The 24,095-nt window shown below is 41.7% G+C and overlaps 1 protein-coding gene across 2 annotated transcripts in view; it reads right to left on the minus strand.

Moving 5' to 3' along the window:
* Adamts16 (ADAM metallopeptidase with thrombospondin type 1 motif 16) overlaps positions 1–24,095 on the minus strand; it is a 118,101-nt gene that overhangs the window by 40,125 nt on the left and 53,881 nt on the right. For both annotated transcript variants that reach the window (XM_051151063.1, XM_051151062.1), the window contains exons 10-16: positions 11,959–12,112; positions 9,733–9,828; positions 7,137–7,285; positions 6,046–6,218; positions 4,197–4,327; positions 2,716–2,839; positions 1,920–2,164 (exon numbers count right to left, since the gene is read on the minus strand). In XM_051151063.1, coding sequence (XP_051007020.1) covers positions 1,920–2,164; positions 2,716–2,839; positions 4,197–4,327; positions 6,046–6,218; positions 7,137–7,285; positions 9,733–9,828; positions 11,959–12,112 — 1,072 coding nt within the window. The remainder of the gene's footprint in view (positions 1–1,919; positions 2,165–2,715; positions 2,840–4,196; positions 4,328–6,045; positions 6,219–7,136; positions 7,286–9,732; positions 9,829–11,958; positions 12,113–24,095) is intronic.

Consider the following 24,095-nt stretch of genomic DNA (forward strand, 5'->3'; position numbering starts at 1 on the left):
TAGACCCACAGCTCTCATCTTGTAAAATATGTATCAATACAGAGTGGATCAATGGTTTTAACTCTAAGATCAGGATCTCAGAAGTTGCTAAAGGAAAGCATAAGCTACATTTATGATATAATTGTAGGGAAACACTTCAAAAAAAGCCTCCACAGGTCAAGAAATAGCAAAGGCTGATGGATGGAATTACACAATATTTTTTTAAAAAATCACATCAGATAAAATAAAAACAAAACAGAATAGGACAAAACAAACAACGATAATTATTATTGTTATTATTATTATTTTAGATGTCTGTTCTGTAATGAGAGAGAAAGAATGGGTATTGAATTGGGTGGGTAGGGAGGTGGAAAGATCTTGGAGGAGTTGAGGGACGGAAAAACCATAATCAGAATATATTGTAGGAAAAAAGTCAATAAAAAAAGAATAATACAGCAAAAGAAAACTATCAAAGTGAGGAGACAAAGGGAAGCTGTGGGAGTGAAGCCAGAAACAAGCACCAGATTAATTCCTAATATGTATAAAGAAGAACTTTAAAAAACTAATTACACAAACTCAGACAATCCAATCAGTAGATAAGCAAATGAACTGAACAATTACAAAAACCAAAATATACAAGTGACCAACAAAGTGTTAGAAGCGTCCAGCATCTGTAGCCTTCAAGGAAATGCAAGTTGAAACTTCTCCAAGTTTCTCATCACGGTCAGAATGGCTACGCTCAAGAAGGCACGTGGCAGTTGGCGATTAGTAACTGTCAAGGCTGTGGGGAAAGAGGAGCCCTGATAGACTGCTGTTGGGAAGAGGAGCAATGCGGACACTGTAGACAGTGGTATGAAGCTCCTTCAAAGAATGAACACTAGGACAACACACGCTCCAGCACTCCTCAATGTATACAAAAGGATTCTAAGTCAGTACACCGCCGAGATGCGTGCACACCCATGGCTATTGTAGGATGCTCACAGTGATCAAGATAGGAATCAGTCTAGCTGTCCATCCACAGGCGAGTGGCTAAGGACTATGTGGTGCATATTCGCAACTAGGCTTTATTTAGCCATAAAGAAAAATGAAATTATGCTATTCAGGGAAAAATGGATGGGACTGGAGGTCACAATGAAAGCAAATAGGCCCATCTCAGGAAGGCAAATATTCATGCTTTATCTCCTATCTAGGATGTATACATATGTGCACACACACATATCACATGAAAATAGACAAGGGATGATACAGTGACCAAATAAATATAATAAGATGGAAGAGGCAAATCAAGACACAGGGATTGGTAGAAAGACAAAATCCCACTTTTATATGTGATTTCTACCTATTATCTATCTATCTGTCTATCATCTATCACCTAACTATTATTACAATCTTATCTATATATAAAAATCTCTATTTCATCAATGTAGCTATCATCTTTATATCTGTGATCTATTATCTTTATATTAATTATCTATCTACCCATCTATATCTTCTCATTTGTCTATCATCTTTTTCTTTCTCTCCATCCAGGACCATAAATCAGAAGGGTGACTGTGTGGCTTGAGTACAGCATGAGGGGAGGAGGGACAAGAGAGGGCAATGAAGGAGTGAATACAAACAAAGCACAAGGACCCACGTGACCAGAAATGTCATAACAAAACCTATAAATTTGTGTGCTAGCTAAAATATTAATTAAAATGAAACAGCTATCACCCATAAAATCTACTGATAAAGATTCAGGTAAACACATACACAATGCTCATAAGCCAAGCAAGGGAAGACAATAACAACAAGTCTACTGCCCCCTTGAGCCTGCTGGATGGATTGCTCCTGTTTCTGATACCTACAATTCTGCATCCTTCCCAGGAAGACCACAACAGTAAGCCTACAAAAGCTCTCCTTCACCAGATACAGTCCCAGAACCAACAGCTGGTTTCTACCTCCACAATCAGCGTCTCGTTGGTTGGTCCAGTGGAGGTTAAGCTCTCAGGCTCCTTGTAGGACCGTCTGTAGTTGAAGGTGGTACCTGAAAACTTGTATCGTCCAGGCCAGTCCACACTCCAGTGTCCGTTCAGGTAATATCTCTTGAGAGAATTGCGCACAGAGATGTAGGAAGTGGATGTGTTTGTTTCGTAGATGCGAATGCTCCGAGCTCCAGAAGGAATGGTTACCACATGGTAGTACTCTGGAAGAGGAGTGCACTGTTCAGTTTCACCTAGCCTCTCCACAGCTGGACATGCAAGTCCATGTTTAGAACTGGCAGATCTGCTGCCAGCTCTGCTATAGACAGTTGTAGGTGTCCTTTCGCTGCGGTTGGGGGAGAGGCCTTCCGATCTGCACTCTTCCTGTGGACTACTTTCATTCAAAGAGCCTTTTATCCATTTCCAGACAAAACCAGAAGCCCCAGACCAACAGCTCCTGCAACCCTTTTATACAGTTCCTCAAGTTTTGACAACCTTCAACCATAAATCTATTTTTATTATTACTTCATAACTATGATTTTTCCTATTGCTATGAATCATCATGCAAACGCCTGTGTTTTCCAGTGCTCATAGGTAACCCCCTGTGAAAGGGTCATTCGACCCCCAGACTAACAATCGATGTTCCAGAAGCAAAGGAAAAGCCACAGTGAAATACCTCAGCCTTCTAAGCACCCACTGTTGGCTCTCTTATCACCCCCCAACAAAAGCTCTGACTTCTTCCTTGCTCAGATGTACACAGCTCAGAGGTACTCACGGTTGGTATGGTGGTGCTTACTGTAGAGTCCCCTTTGCATCATGCAGTCTGTGTTATTTCCCTTGCACACCCCACAGGAGTCCTCAACTGCATCTGATCCAAGGACATTGTCGCAGCCAACCTTCTGGAGGCGCCACAAGGTCATGTATCATTCATGAAAGAAAAGGCAATACAAGCAGCACCATCACCAACCTCATGAGAAACACTTCCTCCCACTCCAGATGAACAAATTTTCAACATGGGACAGTTAACAAATAGGTGTTGGATACGCAGGATGTGCACAGCATGGGTGGTCGTGATCTCCTTTTCTTTTCCTGTGATGTGCTTCCTGCCTGCTGTAGTATTCCTCCTGAGTTCTGGCTTGAGCCCCAAGTTGAGCTCTTGACTATGTTTGGGTGAACTTCAGATCAATACTGACTTAGGAAGATGGCTGTCAGTGTGTTCGCACAAGGCTCTGCTAAGCTGGGCTTGTAACCAGAAGCTACTGACACTGCACAGAATGTCTCCCCATCAGTGGCTTATAGAGGATGGAGCTACGCAGAGCTGTAGAATGTAAGGAGCTTAAAACTGCTTCCATGATGCTTGCTGATTTTATATTTCTGATCAAGGTATGTGAAAGAATAAGATCCAATCAGAAACAAAGCAATTATGGTCCCTTGTTGGAAATCCTCAGGGCCAGATGTATTTTATGATGCTTTTGTGTGTAAATATAGAAAGGTCAAGTGCATGAAGTCGGCTATCATGTATGGGCCCTCTGCTGGGCTTGAGGCCATCCTCTGTAGATGACTCATTAATATTTATACTGTAAATCTCTACTTGAGGAAGAGAGGAAGGGAGGAAGAAAGCTCAACAAAAGTTATACATGAGTGCAGGGAAAATTTGCCACCAAACAAATTTAAGTTTCCCAAATTTCACATAGGTTTTTGGATCAGTTTTCCAGACTTGGGTGAGTTGTTCGAATCCTTCTGCCCTGCTGCATCTGAGGTCTGCACTTTCCCTCATGTGGAGATCATTATAATAGCCGAAATGTAACCCCACAGGCTGCCCTGTTGTTCCCAAGCACAATTTCTAATCTACACGGCAGTGGTCACCCCATATGAGTTCTTGTTCATGTCTTCATCCACTTAGCACCCCAAGAGAGCTCTGCTGCCTTCTGAGTACCCCACTGTCTTCCTGAAGCTGTCATGATCTGCTCTCAGCATCCTCGTGCCAGCGTACCCTATCAGATAGAGCTCAGGTGTGGATGCTCCCGCCTCCTAGGTACCCACAGATGCTCCAGACCCCTTGCTCATGCTCTGTACACACCTCCATCACAAAGCAGTGACATCACCATGAGCTCTTCTGGCTTCCTCCCCCTGGGCTGGGACTTGGAGGGAAAGGGCTTCTCTCATATGTCTGGTTTTTCCTAGCCCTTACAGGATACCTGGCACAAGGCAGACTGTCTGGAGACATTTGTTGAATGAATAAGCAATCATTATTACCTCACATATCCCATCTATACAAACATTACGGCTATCCTCCGAGCATGGAGTCCCATCTTTCACTTTATTTGACAAAGAAAAGAAGAAATCAAATCCTTCTGCGATACAGTAGAGTTTGCATAAGTCCTGATCTTAAAAAGAAATACACACACAAACACAAATAAGAAAGACACTTAAGCTCGGTTATTTTTGTTCTGAGGTTTAGATAGACTTTTCTAAGTCCCGCATAATAACATCTCAAAGACATTTTGGTTTCATCTTTAAGACAGAGTCTCACCATGTAACCTTGGCTGAACTGGAATGTGGTAGTAAGACTAGGCTGACCTTGAACACCTAGAGATCTAAATGTATGTGCCACCATTCTGGGCCTTGCAAAAAATGTTTAATGTTCATCTTTGGTAAAACCCTTCAAATTATCATCACCGTTGTCATCGTCATCGTTGTTGTTAATACTCAACTGTTACTGTTTTTCTAGTGCTCCTTGCCTAACATTTCTTTTATATAGTTGTTGGTGCACAGTAGGCATTCAGTAAGCATTGGCTGAGTGGACAAAAACATTCACAACCTACTATATAAAGACTGTGTCACAGGTATGTAAAATCATCAGTAGTGTTTCGCAACATTATGCAAAATTCTCATGAATAAGGCGTAATAAATATTCAACTTTGTCTTTAATTTGGTATAAGAAATGTTAAATGAAAATTTCAAGATACAATGTGTTCTATAGGAATACTGGGGCACAAGGACCTCAGGGAGTAGAACTCCTTCATGCTTTAAGACCTCACAGTTCATATGGCCAACTGAAGCTTCTGTAGGGACCTTCTGTCTTCTCTCTGGGGAAAACTGGGACAGTTAGCTGTGGAAAGCCTCACTGACTTGGGAATTTCCCCAGGGAACTTGCTCACAGGTTCTTGAGCTCTAATTCAAGATGGGAGAATTAGCTAAGGGTTAAAAAAATAAATAAAATTTGCATGTGCAAATATGATGATTTGCCACAGGCTAGCAAAGTCTGGGTAGCACACACATCTCACCATGACATCACAGGTCAGTCCCGTATCTCACATCCCATAGACTGGTTTTCATCTGGCCCAGTGCTATGTTTATTGTGGGCTTTAGTTTTACAGTTTATGCATAAGAACTACACAAAATCTGTTTTCTATGAGAGTGCTTGCAACGCCCTACAGAGGGTTTAGTAATTTCAGAAACCCATCACTATGAGCATACGTGCTGAAATGGTGGACATTTGTCTAGACAGAATTCTCAGTTCCAAATAACGAGATAATCATATGTCCATTAAATACTCTGAATCGTGTTTCTTGAACTACCAACAGTTTTATAATTTTAGTTACTATATCATAACATCTGGCTTACTTCTCTCCCACTTGTAAGTGTAAATCTAACTCACTCCATGAATAAATTTTATATTGTGTAGTAATAGATTAAGACTTTATTGCAAAAAATAAAAAAAGACTTTATTGCTATAGCATACCTGAAAAAGTATTCATTTTCTACAAAGCATACTACAATTTTCTTTTAGCTTTTAATATTTGAGTATGTGGTAGGTGATGTATTTATGGTACTATTAGCAACAACTACTGTCATTATTAATTTTTAATAATCACATTCACCATACCTATCCTGTGGACTGCTGACTATATGTCAAGTGTAGGTAAGAGGCCATGACAGTGGGGCAGATCTGAGCAAATTAATCCTCCCAAAAGAAGCGTGTTATAAAGGCTTCCTAGGTCTACAGTATCTGCCTATATGAACATGACAGTACTAGATATTTGATGTATTAAAAACGTGTAACAAGGTGTGGGTACCCTATAAAGTGAGAGTGAATACTTACCTTCCACCTGAGTGTAAGGCTTCCACTTGTAGAGCCACCCTCGGAAATGCTTGCTGTTGTGCTCAGCACACTGGGTGGCACGGAAGTCCATACTGTCCAGAGGGCATTTCTGACTGTTGCAAAGCTTCAGAGTGCGTGTGGAGCCCTGGCAGAACTTCCCTCCGTGAGATGGTCTGGAATGCACATTGCAGTCAGAAATCAGTTCTTCCTGGACATTACTTTCACTCAGGTGGCCCACTTAGAGAGGGTAGTGAAGGGAGGCATCTTCCTGAGTCCAACCTGAGTGCTATGGTCCTGATGCTGGAGGACAAGGTGGAGTTCGAGATTCAGGCATGTGTGCACTTGTCCTCCAGCATCCTCTGGAGTAAGCAGGAAAGCAAGCTTCTCTTCCCATCCTACACAGGGGGCTGGGGCATTGCTGATGGGAAAGAGGCTGGCCTTCCAAGATGCCCCAGTTAGAGAAAGACACCGAGGCAGGGGACCTACATAGCATTTGTTCTACTACCAGCTTCACTGTGGCAAGGCCAGGACATTAGGCCTGTGGGTCAAGTCTGAGCATCACTGACACCCCATGAGCCTAAGAGGGGGCACTAAGAAGACAGTGGGGCAAATGTTGATTTTGAGGCAACAGAGTAACATGATTTACTTCTGAAACAAGAGCAAGAAAAGAGCCCTTTACTTCCTCAGCTGGGTGACAGTTTTTCTAAGTCTAGTCCCCACAATTACGCTGCCTGTTGGAAAAGTGAATATATTTGGTGGAAAAAACAATACCTTTTTTGCATAAAAGAATTGTTCTTATCAGAGTCATTCAGACTTCATTTCCTTAAGAAGAATAAATTAGTCCAATGAATCTCACCTTCTAGTTCAAGTCATAGATATAAAAGCCAGTCCTGCTGGCTCAGTGATATTTTGCTGGGAGTCAGGAAGTGGTAAGCATCATAAACCACATGAAAGAGAGAGGATTGCTTAGGGAACAGAGCAAATTCCCTTCCTAGTGTTCTCTTCAGTGTTGTGTCAGGTATAGTGTTGGTATTAGCAAGCTCAGATGCTGTGGGAAGGCTCATTCAGAATGGAGCAGGTCGTGTACATACCTGGGATTGGTACAGAGACGGTCTCTGTGAGACACTCCTCCCCCACAGGTCCTGGAGCAGGGGGACCAGGGGGACCAATCTGACCAATGGCCATGGGTGGGTTTGGGGCCTTCATCACCGTAGTTCACACACTGTCCTCCCCGACACCACTAAACATTTTAAACATAATTCAAAGTGATTTTCATGAGTCCCGCATAGTGAGTTCATTTCATTACATTTGTAAAACGGGGGTGGGGGTGTGGATCTTGTAAAATATGCAAACATTAGATTCTCTATACTCAAGTGGCATCTACTAAAGACACAATTAGTGTTTCTTTTTTTAAAATTTCTCTTTCCAACCCACCATCACCTGAGGAGTCCATGAGACATGAAATGCATGCATTGGTCACTGCAGAACCCTGAGCTCCTGGAGCAGGCTGACATAACTGAAACATGTACATGAACATCTGGTCTGATTGCTCATCTCCAAAGCCATGACCTCTGACTTCTAAAAACAAAGTTCATTTCTCACCTTTCATTTTGAAGACAGTATCTAGTGGATGAGCCCAGCTGGGGGAGGCCTGGGACTCAGCACCTTGTCATTTATGGTCAGCACCTGGACTTTACTTCAAAACACCTGGGCTCAAGGAGGCCAGCTTGTTCATTTAGGGCAGGTTAGATGTCACCCAGCTTTCTACAGAGATGAGGTAATTGCTCAGGAATTCTGCCTCCTCTCATGATGTTTAGAGGCACTACCTGCTTTTCTTCTGTAAAAGAATGGTTCGCTGAGCTCAGTTCCCACTGAACTCTCTGACATACACACGTACTTTTTAATCCTGTATTCTGTGACTCTCCATAGTATTGTATTATGACACTGAGTTCAAGAAATACAGTGATCTAGGATATCTATTGAGAGGAGGGAAAATAAATGCCTTCCCTGGTTGCTGTCTGCATTGAATAAACAGAGCCTGGTTTATGGACAGTATGTCCAGGCAATGGGGCTGTCTCTAGGATTTGAGTCAACAGCTTTGTCCTGAGAGAAAGAAATGCTACTTGTGAAAAAGGGAAATGACACCATTTCAATGGCCTATTGCTGGTGCATGGGGTAAGACATGTCTGATCAGCTACTGACATCCGAGCGTTGTTGACCCATGGGAATTGTTTCAGTAAATAGTGAGGCACTAGCAGGGTCCATGTAAGATGAAGCAAGAAATGGGGAGATGGGGACAGGGACTCAAAATAGACAGGGAGGAGGGATGTCAGTACAGAAGGACAGGGAGGGAAGAGGCACAGATAGTACCCAGACTGTTTGATAAAACCTCAAGGATTCATGTTAGTTTATATTTATCTAAAATTATACAGAATAAAAATGAGTATGTGCATTTACACACATGTATATATATATATATATATATATATATATATATATATATATATATACATCTCTCTCTTTCTCTCTCTTTGTGTGTGTGTGTGTGTGTGTGTGTGTGTGTGTGTGTGTGTAGCGTAAAGGCAGTTATGCCACTAAGGCTGAAAGTGCTCCCCATAAAAACCAAGGACTAACAAACACCTCAGGACTAGGCACTAGGAACCCCCTTTAAAATGCTTGGCCAGAGTATTCCAAGTGAAGCTCAAAACAACACAAAATGTGGCAGCTGCCATCGACTGCCTCTCAGATGTTGGAGGTGAGCCCCTGTCGCTGGAGACACTACACAGCTAGGGTATGGGATGATTTAGGCTGGATCTGACCTGAAAGCAGCACTAGAAACCTAGACCTGCCTGGGGCTTTGAGGTCATGGGTCTTGGAAGAGAATCGATGACCATCCCTGCTTTGCTAGATCAGCGTAACTCCTAACTTCATTCTACGCCCTATCTTCGCATTCATAGATAGCTACACTCATCAAAGCCCCGTGTTGCAGTAAATGGAGGCCAACACAGAAAACCACAACTGGACACAACACAGAAATCAATTGAATCTGGGGTCCAACCCTAAAGGACACATATATCTACATCACAGCTCTTGGCGTCTATGGCTCAGGGGTCATCTCAGAAGAGGGAGCAGAAAGAGTGTAAGAGACTGAAAGTGTGCTGTGAAACTGTCTCTCATAGAAATGGCTGCACAAACAGTATCTGAACAATGACGATATCAATATATATGAGAACTTGGAAGGGAAACAATCTCACAGGGTCCAACCACTAGACAAGGATCTACAGACTGCTGACAATGGCCGGGAGAGGGAGAGCTAGACCCTCCCAGGCAGGAGCCCCCTAATCGGTTGTCTAATATATATGCACAAGCAAATAAATACAACCTGCTGAGTCCACTCTTGTTGTTGTGTGTATATTACTTCAGGCCAGTGGGGGTTGGGTGTTTAGTCTTTCCCTTCATGGCATACATCCAGACATCACCTACTGCCTGGCTGCTCAGTCTACCAAGTCTCCATAGCTTATTAATAGCGCCATAGAGGAGTCACAGTGCCTTAGCAAGGATGCAGGTGTGCACATCACATGTGCATGAGAAATACTGGTTTTCAAATGCCAGTGTAAGAGGAGGAGGGGTGTGGGGGCTGCAAGACTGAGGTCAAAGATGGGGACTCTACTGGAGGCAGCATCTTACCATGTCCTGCCCACACAGGGTGCCCTCTGCAGCTGGCATGAATTTAGTCTCACATTTCCTTCCAATCCGATGGCACCACAAGGCCTTACAGATGTCCTAAAGGAGGAGACGCCATCACTGTTATAAATGTTCTGCACGTCTGTGGTAAGGTCCCAAACTTATCAGCAAGTGGAAGGCAACATGCCCTCAGCCACAGGGAGGAAAAGTCAAAGGACACCAAAAGCCTGAACCCTGGCCTCAGCTCCTCTGAACTCCATCCAGGAAGCTTTACTGTTTGTACTTATTCAATCATTAAGTATGCAAATAATATGTTCTAAACCAAAAGGTAAAAACAGGCTTAATCTTGGCATGAAAACTCATAAAAATGTAATTTAAAAAAATCTAAATATAATTTTATCATGTATTCTTTGTCAACTCTATTTTGATTAACTTCCACACATACAAAAATTTTAATTTTTCCTTATTAATTCCTTTACAATTAGAGTCAGACTCATTTTCTATTACTCAGGCTGTCCTTGAACTCAAAGTATCAAATGATCCTTTTAACTCAGTGTCCCAAGCCTCTGAGGCAATAGGTCCTTATTACTATAGCTACTCTCCAATAATTGAATTAACACTGATTAAGACGTTGTTGGCTTATCAATCCATCTAATCACCTGTGTCTGCATGTATGCATCGATCCAAGTGCCCATGGGCCCACCCATTGATCCATCCATTTAGGAGTCAAGGAGGGACATAATTCTAACTATATTTGCAGCTGCTTGCAGAGTTTCTGGCTACACAAAGCAGCAGCTGGTTGTGGAAACAGAACAAGAGGAGAAAGGGTAAGGGGAAGGAGTATCAGTATCGAGGGAGGTCTTTCATCTCTTTATTAAACTGATGCAACAGATGGCAACGTGGAGGACTGGAGGCATAGCAACGTCATCAGACAAAGATGAGTTACTCCTTGAGCAGTAAATATGCTCAGAACTGATGTCCCAATGTCTGTGGCTTATATACTCTATCAATACCTTGTTTGGGATGCTGATATGGCAATGCATATGCTATAAAAACTTGGCGTTAAAGTGATTTAATTTCACTCCATGTAAACATTTCATCAACAATAAACAAACATCCTACAATTATATTGATAATGCTTACATTTTATAAATAGCATTAAGATATCATTGACGACATGGTCCAAAGTCACAAAGTAGAGACCAGAAGTGCAGTCTGGAAAGTCTAATCTTTAAACAAAAAACTATAGCTTTATATGGGTTTTCTCCCTTAACAAATACAAGAGTAACATAGGAAAAAAAATTCTAGGTATTCCCCACAGAAGGGCAACTGGCCCTTAGGAGAATGTTGAGGTTCAGTGCAATATCTTTCTCGGTTATATTTAAATACAGAAGCCTCATTTTCTGAAATAATTTATGAGATCCTTTACCTCTCTAAGACAAATTGCTCTTCATTAGAAATCTCAAGCTTACATGTTTGTGCTGGAAAGGAGAGAGGCAGGACACGATAGTACTTCTGAAGTGTTGAGGGCTTTCTAGAAGACTACATATATATTTTCTATTTTATTCTTGATTTCATTATAAACTAGAATAAAAGAAACCTCAAAACTAGTGACTTTCATTGATTTATGAATAGTTTTCCTTGTGGTTTTGAGTAGAGCAAATTCCTAAATCTGGACATTCCCTGTCTAGCTGGAGTGTGTATGGTGTTCTGTGAAGGATTTACGTGGGAAATCACCAAAGAGACACCCTGAGGGCTGCAGAGGGATCACCTTTTTGTGAGGAACTGCTCTATAAATTCTTTATTTGAGAAATTTAATAGTCAGAAGCCCCATAATGCACTGCTGCCTTCCAGGAGACGATGCTCATGTTGGATGGAGGCAGGGAACATCATTTTCTTAATACTATCTGAAAAATGCAGAGTATTAATTTGCCAACTTAAACCAACTAAAACTTATTACTGTGCTCCCACATGATAAATCAGAAAGAAAGATCTGACCTAACAAGTCAAGTCAACTCTCAAATGAAAGCTGATACCCACAGCAGTATCTACCACGGTCCACTCCGCCAGGAACAGCATGTGTTTCCTGTTACACTGGGCCAGTCCCAGCATATAGAATTTGACATTTGGTAGGTACCCAATAAATGTGGAATATATCACTGTCAGTTACACTAAATAAAACAGTTTTATGAATCATGGTGCAGTGAGTGTGTGACAGCAACCACTTGCCTTTCTAAAGTCCAGCATACAGAGCTTGGCTTTCTCTCCAAATTGCCACTTGCACTGTGTGTTTGCATCGTATAACTGTCCTGGCAGCTTCTCAGGGTATTTGTACTCTTTCACAGGCTTCGGCTGATCAGCAAGACATATTGCTTGGGCAGTGCTGAAGAAAACAGGATGAGTTACCAAGGGATACACAATCAATTAGGCATTCTTTCTCATGCAATCCGATGACAGATTTTGTTTTGGGAGAAACTCATTTTCCCTTGAGGTTCAGCGCAATATCTTTCTCGGTTATATTTAAATACAGAAGCCTCATTTTCTGAAATTATTTATGAGATCCTTTACCTATCTAAGACAAATTGCTCTTCATTAGAAATCTCAAGCTTATCGTCAAGGAAAATGAAAACGAGTAATTGCAACCAGATGTTTAATGTGATGGGCTTCTCCCACAGAAGTGTTCATAAACGTTCTTGCCAGAATCAGCTGGACTATGGAAATGGCTGTGAAAATCAAACCATAATTAAACTATCCTAAATATGACAACTCTCTTTCTTCCCTTCCTTTCTTTTCTTTTCCCCCTCCCCCTCTTTCCTTCCTTCCCTTCCTCCCTCCTCTCCTTTTTACCTTCCCATCTCTTCTTCCTTCCCTCCACTTCTGCTCAGGCTGAGGGGTACCTGCGCAGCATCTACAGCTTTCTCTTCAAGGACTGAATATCCAGTAGCCATTACGTGCACTAGTGATTTCTGGGTAGACTTCCAAGTCCAGAAGGGATTAAATCCTGCTAACTCTCACTGGTACACCCCTAGGGTCCAGTCAACAACTCCTCTGTCCACAAACACAGCATCTCTAAGGGGCTGTGGATATGACGTATCCCCACAATGACTTGAGAGTTGAAGTCTGATCCCCAACTAGTGGGCCTATCATGAAGTGATTGGCTTCTGAGGCCATTGACTTCGTCAATGGATTAAAACACTACTGAGCCTTCCCTCCTGAACAGGATATCACAAGGTCAGGTTGTAGTTGAAGGAGGTCATAGCTCATCATTTCTCTGTTTGCTTTCTGGCCATTGAGAAGGGAACAGTCTCTTTCAACATATACCCCACCATGATAATTTGCTTCATGCTCAAAACCAGCAATTCATAACTGAAATGTCTGTAACCCTGAGCTCAGAACACCTTTCCTTCCTTCAAAGTATCTCTCTCAGGTGATAGCACAGCAACACATTTCAATTAACAGCATTCCATGCTATAAAGGCATATACCTGACATGTTTTTGGTGTAATTTGTGCGTTTGCAGTGAATGTTTTATGCTTGTAAGTAGCAGACACATCATTGCTATAAGTTCCAAGAGCCTATATCTCTCTAAACATCTTGCTAACCCCAAATGTTATAATGATGGCAGAGTGAATCCTGCAAACTTTCAGTGTCACCTAAACTGAGTAGGAGATCTTTGGCTGTCATCTGCATAGTGTTTCTTTCAGACCCCACACCTTGTAGCCAACTGGTCTGGATCGAAATCAGATCATAGACCCACAGGTTCACTGTTGTGAGGTAAAGTGCAGTGGTTCTCATCAATCTCTTCAGAAGATGGGCATAAAACCAATCTGGGGCCACCACTACTCAGAAACAAACCCAGAGAAAGCTATTAGAAAAAAATTACAGTCCAAGCTCTGTCATGAAGATAGTTACAAAAGTCTATAACAGAACACATAAGATAAATTATATACTACGACCAAGTGATCTTAGTCCTAGGTTCAAAACTCCAGTATCTGTCACAGCCTTGTTGGCTCAGTCTTGGTTTAGCATTCAAAAGTCAGTCACCAGGAGTGAGGAGGTCATGCTGGAGAGAAGGTTCAGTCTTTAAGAGCACTGTCTGCTTTTCTACACGTCCTGGGTTCAATTTCCAGCATCCACACTGTGGCTCCCAACTGTCTATAACTCCAGTTCCAAGGGATCTAACATCCTCTTTTGGCCTCTGTGGGTATTGGGTACTCATACGGTACACATACTCTCATGCAGGCAAATCAGCCATACACATAAAATAAAATAACAATTAAAAAAATTTTAAGTCAATTGGCATAATCAACTTTGTCAATATCACCTGACCTTATCAATCACTGCAAGAAAAATGCAGTAAAATCTAAAACCCATTCCTTGACAACTAGGAGAAAAAGAAAATCCCTTCAATTTGATAAAGATTATCTTCAAAAGCTAAAGTCACAACCAATTTTGTAAACGATGAAACTTTCCCACTGAGACCAGAATGGACCCTCATTGGTCATTTACAGTGCTGTTCTAGATGTCCTAGTAAGTCAACAGCAAAAACACAAGAAGAGACTCTGCAGATATGGGGACAGGAAATGAACGAGACTGCCTGTATGTGCACACGGCATGGATGTCTATGGAGAACATTTGGAAGCACCAAGAAAACTTCCTGGAAATAATAAGTGAGTTTAGGAATGCTGCAACATGAAAGGCTAATACACAAAGTTGATTCTTTTATATGAGCCAGCAAGGAAAGTAGATTCACCAGAAGTTACAAGAATAGTGTCATTTACACTGACAGTTCAAAATGGAACAGGAGTGTAAATCTAGAGAGATATGTATAATAGCTTTAACTTGAGATGTACTAAGCTTTGATGAACAAAATAAGAGAATTGAGTGAATGCAGAAACAGTCAATGTCCTCAGAGAGCCAGGAGAGCCAACGACAGCGAGATGGTGCCAGTTCTTCTTGACTCATTCTGTAGCTTTAGTGTAATTACAACAAAAATCCAAACAAGTTAGCTTATGGATATGAAAATTGACTCTCAAAATTATATGAAAAAGAAGGGGATCAGCAATAATTTAGCAAATTTTAAGGATAACAGAGTTGAAGGGGATACCTTCCAATCTAAAGTCTATGTGGAAACTCACAATAATCCTAAAAAGTGACAAAAGAATATTATTTATTCAATCAGTGGGGCAAAGTTGTTGAGACAGAGAGAGTCCCATATAGATGTACTCAACAGATGAAGCTTGAATAACCAGATATCCACATACAAATTATATATGTATATTCTTATAAAATTATATATTTATTTATTAACACATCTGATTTCAAGGTTTGCTATAAATTTATGGTAGTTAAATTCCTCTCATTTTCACAAAAGTTCAGATTTTAGATAAAATAGTTCAATTTTTCATTACTGCTGTATTTTGTATGTTTACATAACAAAAATAAATGAACTAATTCAATATCTACTCAACTAGGATGATTCTCTCATATATGTATCTCATGATTCTTTTCACAGCAAATTAAAATACACAAAAAACTAACCCTAGAACATCTGTGTTTGGAGACCTGCCATTGCTGGGGAGATACTGTCTGGAGAAGAGTGAGGGGTCTATATCAAGGCTCTATAGCCTGACCTGAGAGCATTTATAGGCCAAGACCACCATAGGAAGCCAGAGTTATATCCTTACTGCCTATCTGCCTGCCTGTGTGCTATAGGTGACGGAAATAATGTTATAAAGGCAATGGCTAAGGCCAGAGACAGTGTATGGATGTTTCAAAAATCCTTCACTGTGCTAATGACTGAACCATATAACACGAAGAGCTTGGTATTATTTACCTTAGTCATAGCACCTTATTCCACATGAGAAAGTGGGGGATCTCAGAAAACTCAGTCTACTAACACAGATGCCTCCAAGAGCTGATTTTAGAAAAATGTTGCTCTGCCTACAAATTCTTATCCCTGTATTTTTCTTTCCCTACATGGGGGCCCTGCTCTCTAGTCTCATACCCTTGTCATAAGCAGAGGCCATGCTGGCATGCATCCCTCAAGCATCCCAGTGGTGGTCTCAGTGAAAATCTCGTTTTCGCACCCACAGAATGGCACCAAGCATGGCAGGGGAATTCACGCCCTCTCACACCTGCAGCTCATGGAGGTGGCCCCTCTGCCATGTGTGGTACACTGGACTCACAGATTTATACTTGTGAGAGGGCTCCATAGGACACAATTCCAAATGGAGAAATGTAATAAACTGAAGATGAGTCCTTGTTGTTGTGAAATGCAATATGACAGCCTACAGTCTCCCTGTGCCACTGACTCCTGGTTGCTGATGTGAGTAACCGACTGGCTGGCTGGGATCTCCCTGGGTCATGGACCTCACTGAATTAGACATGAGTTAACTAAAGAGCGTTGTGTGTGTTAGTGGGAAACAGCGCATGACTCCAAACAAATACCTGCCTTCCTTGACTCCACTGGGTATGGAGAAGAGCTGCACTGACCACCCCAGGCCCACCAGACTCCTGTCTGGTCTCTCTGTCACATGCTTTTCCACTCCGGGTGGAGGACAGCGGCAGCATCTTACTCATGGCAGGGACTGGGTCCCAGTGGTCACCTAATCGGTGGACGATACAACACTGTTTTTACTATTTGAATTTAGTAAGCTGGCAACCACACCAGGCAGCCAGACAGCCAGACAGCCTCGGGTTCCTTATGTGTGAAACTTTAGGTTTCACACAACAGTGACTGTCCAATTTAAAACTGTTATCAATTTAAGTGCTCCTTTGTGTATTTTGACATTAAAAAGCGATGGTGTAAAATATTATGTATAAATGTATAAGTACAAAACCTATAGAAATTAGTAAAGTTCCTAAAGATAGTTTCATTTAAAAAAATCATTGAAGGAGAGATCCAAGATGGCAGCGAGCAGTGTGGACCGTGTTTGGAGGCTCCAATGAACAATTCAGGGAATTGCAAAGATTTCTGAGCCAGGAACACTGAGGTCCCCACACCACGGCAGCGGGAGTGCTCCACGGTTCGGAGGGACCAGGGTGCGGAGGACCTGCATGCCCCTGCACATGGGAGGAGCACAGATTTTCTCGGATCAGAGCAGCAGTGGCAGAGGCAGCAGCAGAAGTGGCGGCACCAGTGGCACCAGCGTCAGCAGCGGCGGTGGCTGAGGTTTGCAGCTCAGAGCCTTCCGGTGGAGGCAATTGGTGTGGTGGCCGGTGGGAGTTGCTGCGGGAGAGGGGACTCTGGGCAGGACTTGGGTCGCGTGGTGCCTTGGGACCCAGACTGGACTCGGCGGACAGTTCGGCCCCAGAGTCCTGGGTTCAGCTCAGTGCGCAGTGCCGTGGAGATGCTGGCTCAGCTCAGCAAGCAATTCTGCCCAAGGCACTAGCTCAGCGCAGCTGCAGTTCTCCTACTGTGGCGCAGGCTGGGCGGAGTGCTCAGTTCCACCGGAGGCGCTGGCTCGGCTCAGCAAGCAGTTCTGCCCGAGACACTAGCTCAGCTCGGTGGGCAGTTCTGGGGCGCTGACACAAGCTGAGGTCAGCACGCAGATTCAGCCCAGAGGCCGTAGCTGGACTTGCCGGCAAGACTGGGCCCAGAGACTCTAGCTGAGCTGTGTGCACAGGCTCGGTGGCCCTAAGACTCTGGCTGGACTATCCACGCAGTTTAGGCCTGGAGTCCCAGGCCAAACTCAGTGTGCAGTGTGAGTCCAGAGTCCCTGGCTGAGCTCGGTGCACAATTCCGCCTTGGAGACTCAGGTGGAGCTCAGCGTGCACTTTGGGGCCAGAGTCCCTAACTGCTTGGCAGACAGACTGGGCCCAGTGACTCTAGCTGAGCTTTAGGCACAGTCCCGGATCTAAGGCCCTGATTGGACACAGTGTGCAGTTTGAATCCAGAATTCCTGGCTGAGCTTGGTGGACAGTTCGGGCCCTGAGTCAATAACTGACCACAGCACGCACTTTGGGCCAAAAGCCCCTAGCTGAGCTTGGTGCGCAGTCCCAGCCCAAAAATTCTGGCTGGATCCTGTGTGCATTTTGGGCCTAGAATCCCTAACTGAGCTCGGCAGATGGTTCAGGCCCTGAAAATCTAGCTAAGTTTGGCCCGTGGTTCGGGCCCAGTGTTCCTGGCTGGACTTGGCAGTGGACAAAGAAGGCAGTGGATACCTTGATCTGACCCAACTCTCATTCAGAGACCAAGAACGATTGCAGGACCCACAGCACAGGGGAGCTGAGGAGCACTGGCTGTCAGAGTCCAAAACGACAGGGCTAACCTCCTACCATCCACACCAGTGAAGCATTAGAGGTCCCAGCCTAGGGAAATCGTGAGAAAACAAGTGAATCTATCATCAGACTCCCTCCATCCAACTCTGGAAGCTACTCAACAAACACAAAGATGGCAAGATGTCTAAAGGACAGCATAAAAGCATATGCAAAAAAAAAAAAAAAAAAAAAAAAAAAAAGCCAAAACAACATGGCGTCTCCGGTCTCCAGCTATCCCAAAGAAAACAACCCAGAGAACTCAAATACAATGGAAATACAAAAAAAATGACCTCAAATCCTTAGTAATGAGGATGATAATGGAAGAAACGAATAAAATCCGTAATCAAATGCAGGAAGGCGCAGCCAAACAGGTGAGAGACATAAAAGAAGAACATAGAGTGGAACTGGAAAAATTTCAGGAAAATGCAAACAACCAGATGAAAGAAATAAATAAAACGGTTCAAGCTCTGAAGACATATAAAGAGGAATGGAAGAAACTCAAAAATATAAAAACAATTAGATGAAAGAAATCAAAAAATCAGTTCAAGATCTGAAAATGAAAATGGATTCAATGATAAACACACAGACAGAAGAAAAACGAGAACATGAGACATCAGAGAAGAAGGTGAGCAACACAGAGGTGAGCTTTTCTAACAGAATTCAAGAGATGGAAGAACGAATCTCAGGTCTAGAAGATACAATCACAGATCTTGAAGCAACCATTAAAGAAAATGCCAAATCTGGAAAACTCCTGACACAAAACATCCAAGAGATTAAGGACACCATGAAAAGAAGAAATCTGAGGATAATAGGCATTGAAGATAGAGAAGATATCAGACTCCAAAGCCCACAAACTATTCTCAACAAAATCATAGAAGAAAATTTCCCCAATCTAAAGAAAGAGATGCCTATAAACATACAAGAGGCCTACAGAACACCAAATAGAATTGACCAGAAAAGAAAAACTGCCCGTCACATAATAATCAAAACACAAAACATGCAGAACAAAGAAAACTATTAAAAGCTGCAAGGGAAAAGGGCCAAATAACATTTAATGGCAAACCTATCAGAATTACACTCGACTTCTCAGCAGAGACCATAAAAGCCAGAAGGGCCTGGACAAAGATCCTGAAAACCCTAAGAAACCACATATGCCAGGCCAGACTACTTTATCCAGCAAAACTATCAATAACCATTGATGGAAAAAACAAAATAGTCCATGCCAAAAACAAATTCAAACAGTATCTATCCACAAATCCAGCTTTATAGAAGGTACTAGAAGGAAAACTCCATCCCAAAGGGTCAAGCTACAACCAAAACTACCCAGGAAATAGATAACTATCCATGGCAAAAACACAAGTACACAACGCTCGACTGAACAACATCAAAATTAAGACTCTTAACAGTCACTGGTCATTAATATCTCTCAACATCAATGGCCTCAATTCTCCAATAAAAAGACACAGACTAACTGAATGGGTGCATAAACAAGATCCAACATTCTTCTGCATTCAAGAAACAAATCTCACCCATAACGATAGGCATTACCTCAGGGTAAAAGGTTGGAAAAAAATATTCCAAGCAAATGGTCACAAGAAGCAAGCAGGCGTAGCCATTTTAATATCGAACAAAATAGACTTCCAACCAAAATTAATCAAAAGGGATGAGGAAGGACACTTCATATTCATCAAAGGTAAAATCAACCAAGATGACATCACAATTCTGAACATCTATGCTCCCAATACAAGGGCACCCACATTTGTAAAAGATCTCCTAAAAAAGCTTAAACCACACATTGATCCCCACACAATAATAGTGGGAGACTTCAACACCCCACTCTCACTGAAGGATAAGTCATTGAAACAGAAACTAAGCCGAGAAATAACATCATTAACCAATGCCATGGGTCAAATGGATCTAACAGATATCTATAGAACCTTTCACCCAAGCAAGAAAGAATACACCTTCTTCTCTGCACCCCATGGAACCTTCTCCAAAATCAATCACATCGTAGGTCACAAAGCAAGCCTCAATAGATACAAGAGGATAGCAATAATACCTTGTATCCTATCAGATCACCATGCTCTTAGGCTGCAATTCACCAACAACAGAAATAACAAAAAGCCTACATGTACGTGGAAACTAAACAACTCTCTGCTAAATGACACCTGGGTCAGGGAAGAAATAAAGAAAGAAATCAAGGAGGTTCTGAAATTCAATGAAAATGAAGGAACAACATACCCAAATTTGTGGGATACATTGAAAGCAGTGCTAAGAGGAAAATTCATAGCACTAAGTGCCTTTAAAAAGAAATTGGAAACATCGTACATAAACATCTTAACGACACAATTGGAAGCCCTAGAAAAAAAAAAGAAGCAGAAACACCCAAGAGGAGTAGATGTCTGGAAATAATCAAACTCAGGGCTGAAATTAACAAATTAGAAACTAAGAAAACAGTCCAAAGAATCAACAAAACCAAGGGTTGGTTCTTTGAGAAAATCAACAAGATAGACAGACCATTAGCCAAACTAACTAAAAGGCAGAGAGACAGTATTGAAATCAACAAAATCAGAAATGAAAAGGGAGACATAACAACAGACACTGAAGAAATACAAAGAATCATAAGATCCTACGTTGAAGACATATATGCCACAAAATTTGAAAATCTAAGGGAAATGGACAATTTTCTTGATCAATTTCACTTGCCAAAATTGAATGAAGAACAGATAAACAAGCTAAATAGTCCCATTTCCCCCACAGAAATAGAAGCAATCATTGATAGTCTCCCAACCAAAAAAAGCCCAGGGCCAGATGGTTTCAGTGCAGAATTCTACCAGACCTTCAAGGGCGAGCTAATACCGATACTCTTCAAGCTACTCCAAAAGATAGAAATGGATGGAATATTACCAAATTCATTCTATGAGGCCATAGTCTCATTGATACCTAAACCTCACAAAGACTCAACAAAGAAAGAGAATTTCAGACCAATTTCTCTTATGAACATCGATGCAAAAATACTAAATAAAATACTTGCAAAACAAATACAAGAACACATCAAAGATATCGTTCATCATGACCAAATAGGCCTCATTCCAGGCATGCAGGGATGGTTTAATATATGGAAATCCATCAATGTAATCCACCATATAAACAAACTGAAAATAAAAAACCACATGATCATCTCTTTAGATGCAGAGAAAGCATTTGATAAAATCCAACACCCATTCATGTTTAAAGTTTTAGAGAGATCGGGGATACAAGGCACTTTCCTCAAAATAATAAAGGCTATATACAGCAAGCCAATAGCCAAAATCAAAGTAAATGGTGAGATACTCAAGGAAATTCCTCTAAAATCGGGAACAAGGCAAGGCTGCCCACTCTCTCCATATCTCTTCAATAGAGTACTCGAAGTTCTAGCCAGAGCAATAAGACAACAAAAGGAGATTAAGGGTATCCAAATGGCAAAGGGGGAAGTCAAATTATCCCTATTTGCAGATGATATGATAGTGTACATAAGTGGCCCTCAAAATTCCAAGAGAACTCCTAAAGCTGATAAACACCTTCAGCAAATTGGCTGGATACAAAATTAACTCAAAAAAGTCTGTAGCCTTCCTATACAAAAATGACAAGCTTGAAGAGGAAGAAATTAGGAAAACCACACCCTTCACATTAGCCACAAGCAATATAAAATATTTAGGAGTTTCTCTAACTAAGCAAGTGAAGGACTTGTTTGAAAAAAAAAATTCAAAACTCTGAAGAAAGAGATTGAAGATGACCTGAGAAGATGGAATGATCTTCCTTGCTAATGGATCAGGAGAATTAACATAGTAAAAATGGCCATCCTACCAAAAGCAATCTATAGAGTCAATGCAATCCCTATCAAAATACCTACACACTTTTTTAAAGACATTGAAAGTTCAATTCTGAACTTCATATGGAAAAACAAAAAACCCAGAATAGCTAAAACAATCTTGTACAATAAAAGGTGCTCCGGAGGAATCTCCATACCTGATCTCAAATTGTACTATAAAGCAATAGTAATTAAAACAGCATGGTACTGGCACAGCAACAGGCTGGTTGATCTGTGGAATCGAATCGAAGACCCAGATATGAATCCACACACATATGGTCCCTTGATTTTTGACAAAGAATCCAAATCCTTTCAATGGAAAAAGGATAGCATCTTCAACAAATGGTGCTAGTCTAACTGGATGTCTATGTGTAAAAAAATGCAACTGGACCCATATTTGTCACCTTGCACAAAACTCAAATCCAAGTGGATTAAAGACCTCAACATAAAACCAGAGACACTAAGCCACTTAGAGGAAAAAGTGGAAAAGAGCCTGGAACATATTGGCACAGGAGACAACTTCCTGAACAGAATACCAATGGCCCAGGCCTTAATGTCAACCATTAATAAATGGGACCTCATGAGGCTGAGAAGCTTCTGTAAGGCAGGAGACACTGTCAAGAGAACAAAGCGACAGCTTACAGACTGGGAAAAAATCTTCACCAACCCTACATCTGACAAAGGTCTAATATCCAAAATATATAAAGAACTCAAGAAATTAAACACCACCAACCCAAATAACCCAATTGAGAAATGGGGCTTGGAACTAAACAGAGAATTCTCATCAAAGGAATATCAAATGGCTGAGAAACACTTAAAGAAATGCTCAACCTCCTTAGTTATCAGGGAACTGCAAATCAAAACAACTCTGAGATTCCATCTTACACCCATCAGAATGGCTAAGATCAAAAATTCAAGCAGCACCACATGCTGGCGAGGATGTGGGGAGAGAGGAACACTCCTTCATTGCTGGTGGAAGTGCAAACTAGTACAGCCACTTTGGAAATCTATCTGGTGCTATCTCAGAAAAATGGGAATAGGGCTTCCTCAAGACCAAGCTATTCCACTCCTTGGAATATACCCAGAAGATGCTCCAGCACACAACAAGAGAATTTGCTCAACCATGTTCATAGCAGCCTTATTCATAATAGCCAGAACATGGAAACAGCCTAAGTGTCCATCAGTAGAAGAATGGATAAAGAAACTGTGGTACATATACACTATGGAATACTACTCAGCTATTAAAAACAAGGAATTCCCGAAATTTGTGGATAAATGGATTGAGCTAGAAATTATAATGAGTGAGTTAACCCAGAAGCAGAAAGACTCAAATGGTATATACTCACATATCTGCATACTAGCCCAAGGGGCATGTCCCACAAAAGCCTTCACTTACCAGGAAACAGGGACAGAGGGGAGGACATCCTATTGGGACTCTAGATGAGAGAAGCATGAGATAATAGCAAAGTAGAAGGATCCAGAGGGTCCTAGAAAACTACAAGTAGAACATTATGATAGGCAGATTTTGGGCCCAGGGGTCCCGCTCAAACTAAGGCACCAGCCATGGACAATACAGGCAGTAAACTTTAAACCCCTACCCAGATCTAGCCAATGGTCAGAACATTCTCCACAGTTGAGTGGAGAGTGGGATATGACTTTCTCACGTACTCTGGTGCCTCACATTTGTCCATGTCCTTTGGAGGGGGTGACCTGGTGGCACTCAGAGGAAGGACAGCAGGTTACCAAGAAGAGACTTGATACCCTATGAGCATATACAGGGGGAGGTAATCCCCCTCAGGACCAGTCATAGGGGAAGGGAATAAGGGGAAAATGGGAGGGAGGGAAGAATGGGAGGATACAAGGGATGGGATAAACATTGAGATGTAACAAGAATCAATTAATAAAAAAATTATTGAAGAACTGTTTTATTGTTTACCATAAAACCAAGCCAGCACACTTCTGCATCTATTTTTCCTCATTAAGTATTTGGTGAACAAAACTAGATTTTAATTCTAGAATCCTAATAATAATTTTGAGAACCCCATTCTTATTTGAAGATTGCAACCCACTTCCAATGTCCTCAAATTATTTTTCTGTGACTGGGCAATGGTTTTCTTTCCATGCGTCCTCATACCTTCTTTGAGGCTCTTTCATGATGCAAATTCCAACTACACATCCAAATTTTCATCCCCTAACTTTACAAGATGTCAGATCATAATTTAAAACTGTAAAAATGTTGGCATGTTTATCTCATA

The sequence above is a fragment of the Acomys russatus genome, chromosome 9 (genome assembly GCF_903995435.1).
Source record: "Acomys russatus chromosome 9, mAcoRus1.1, whole genome shotgun sequence".
Taxonomy (NCBI): Eukaryota; Metazoa; Chordata; class Mammalia; order Rodentia; family Muridae; genus Acomys; species Acomys russatus.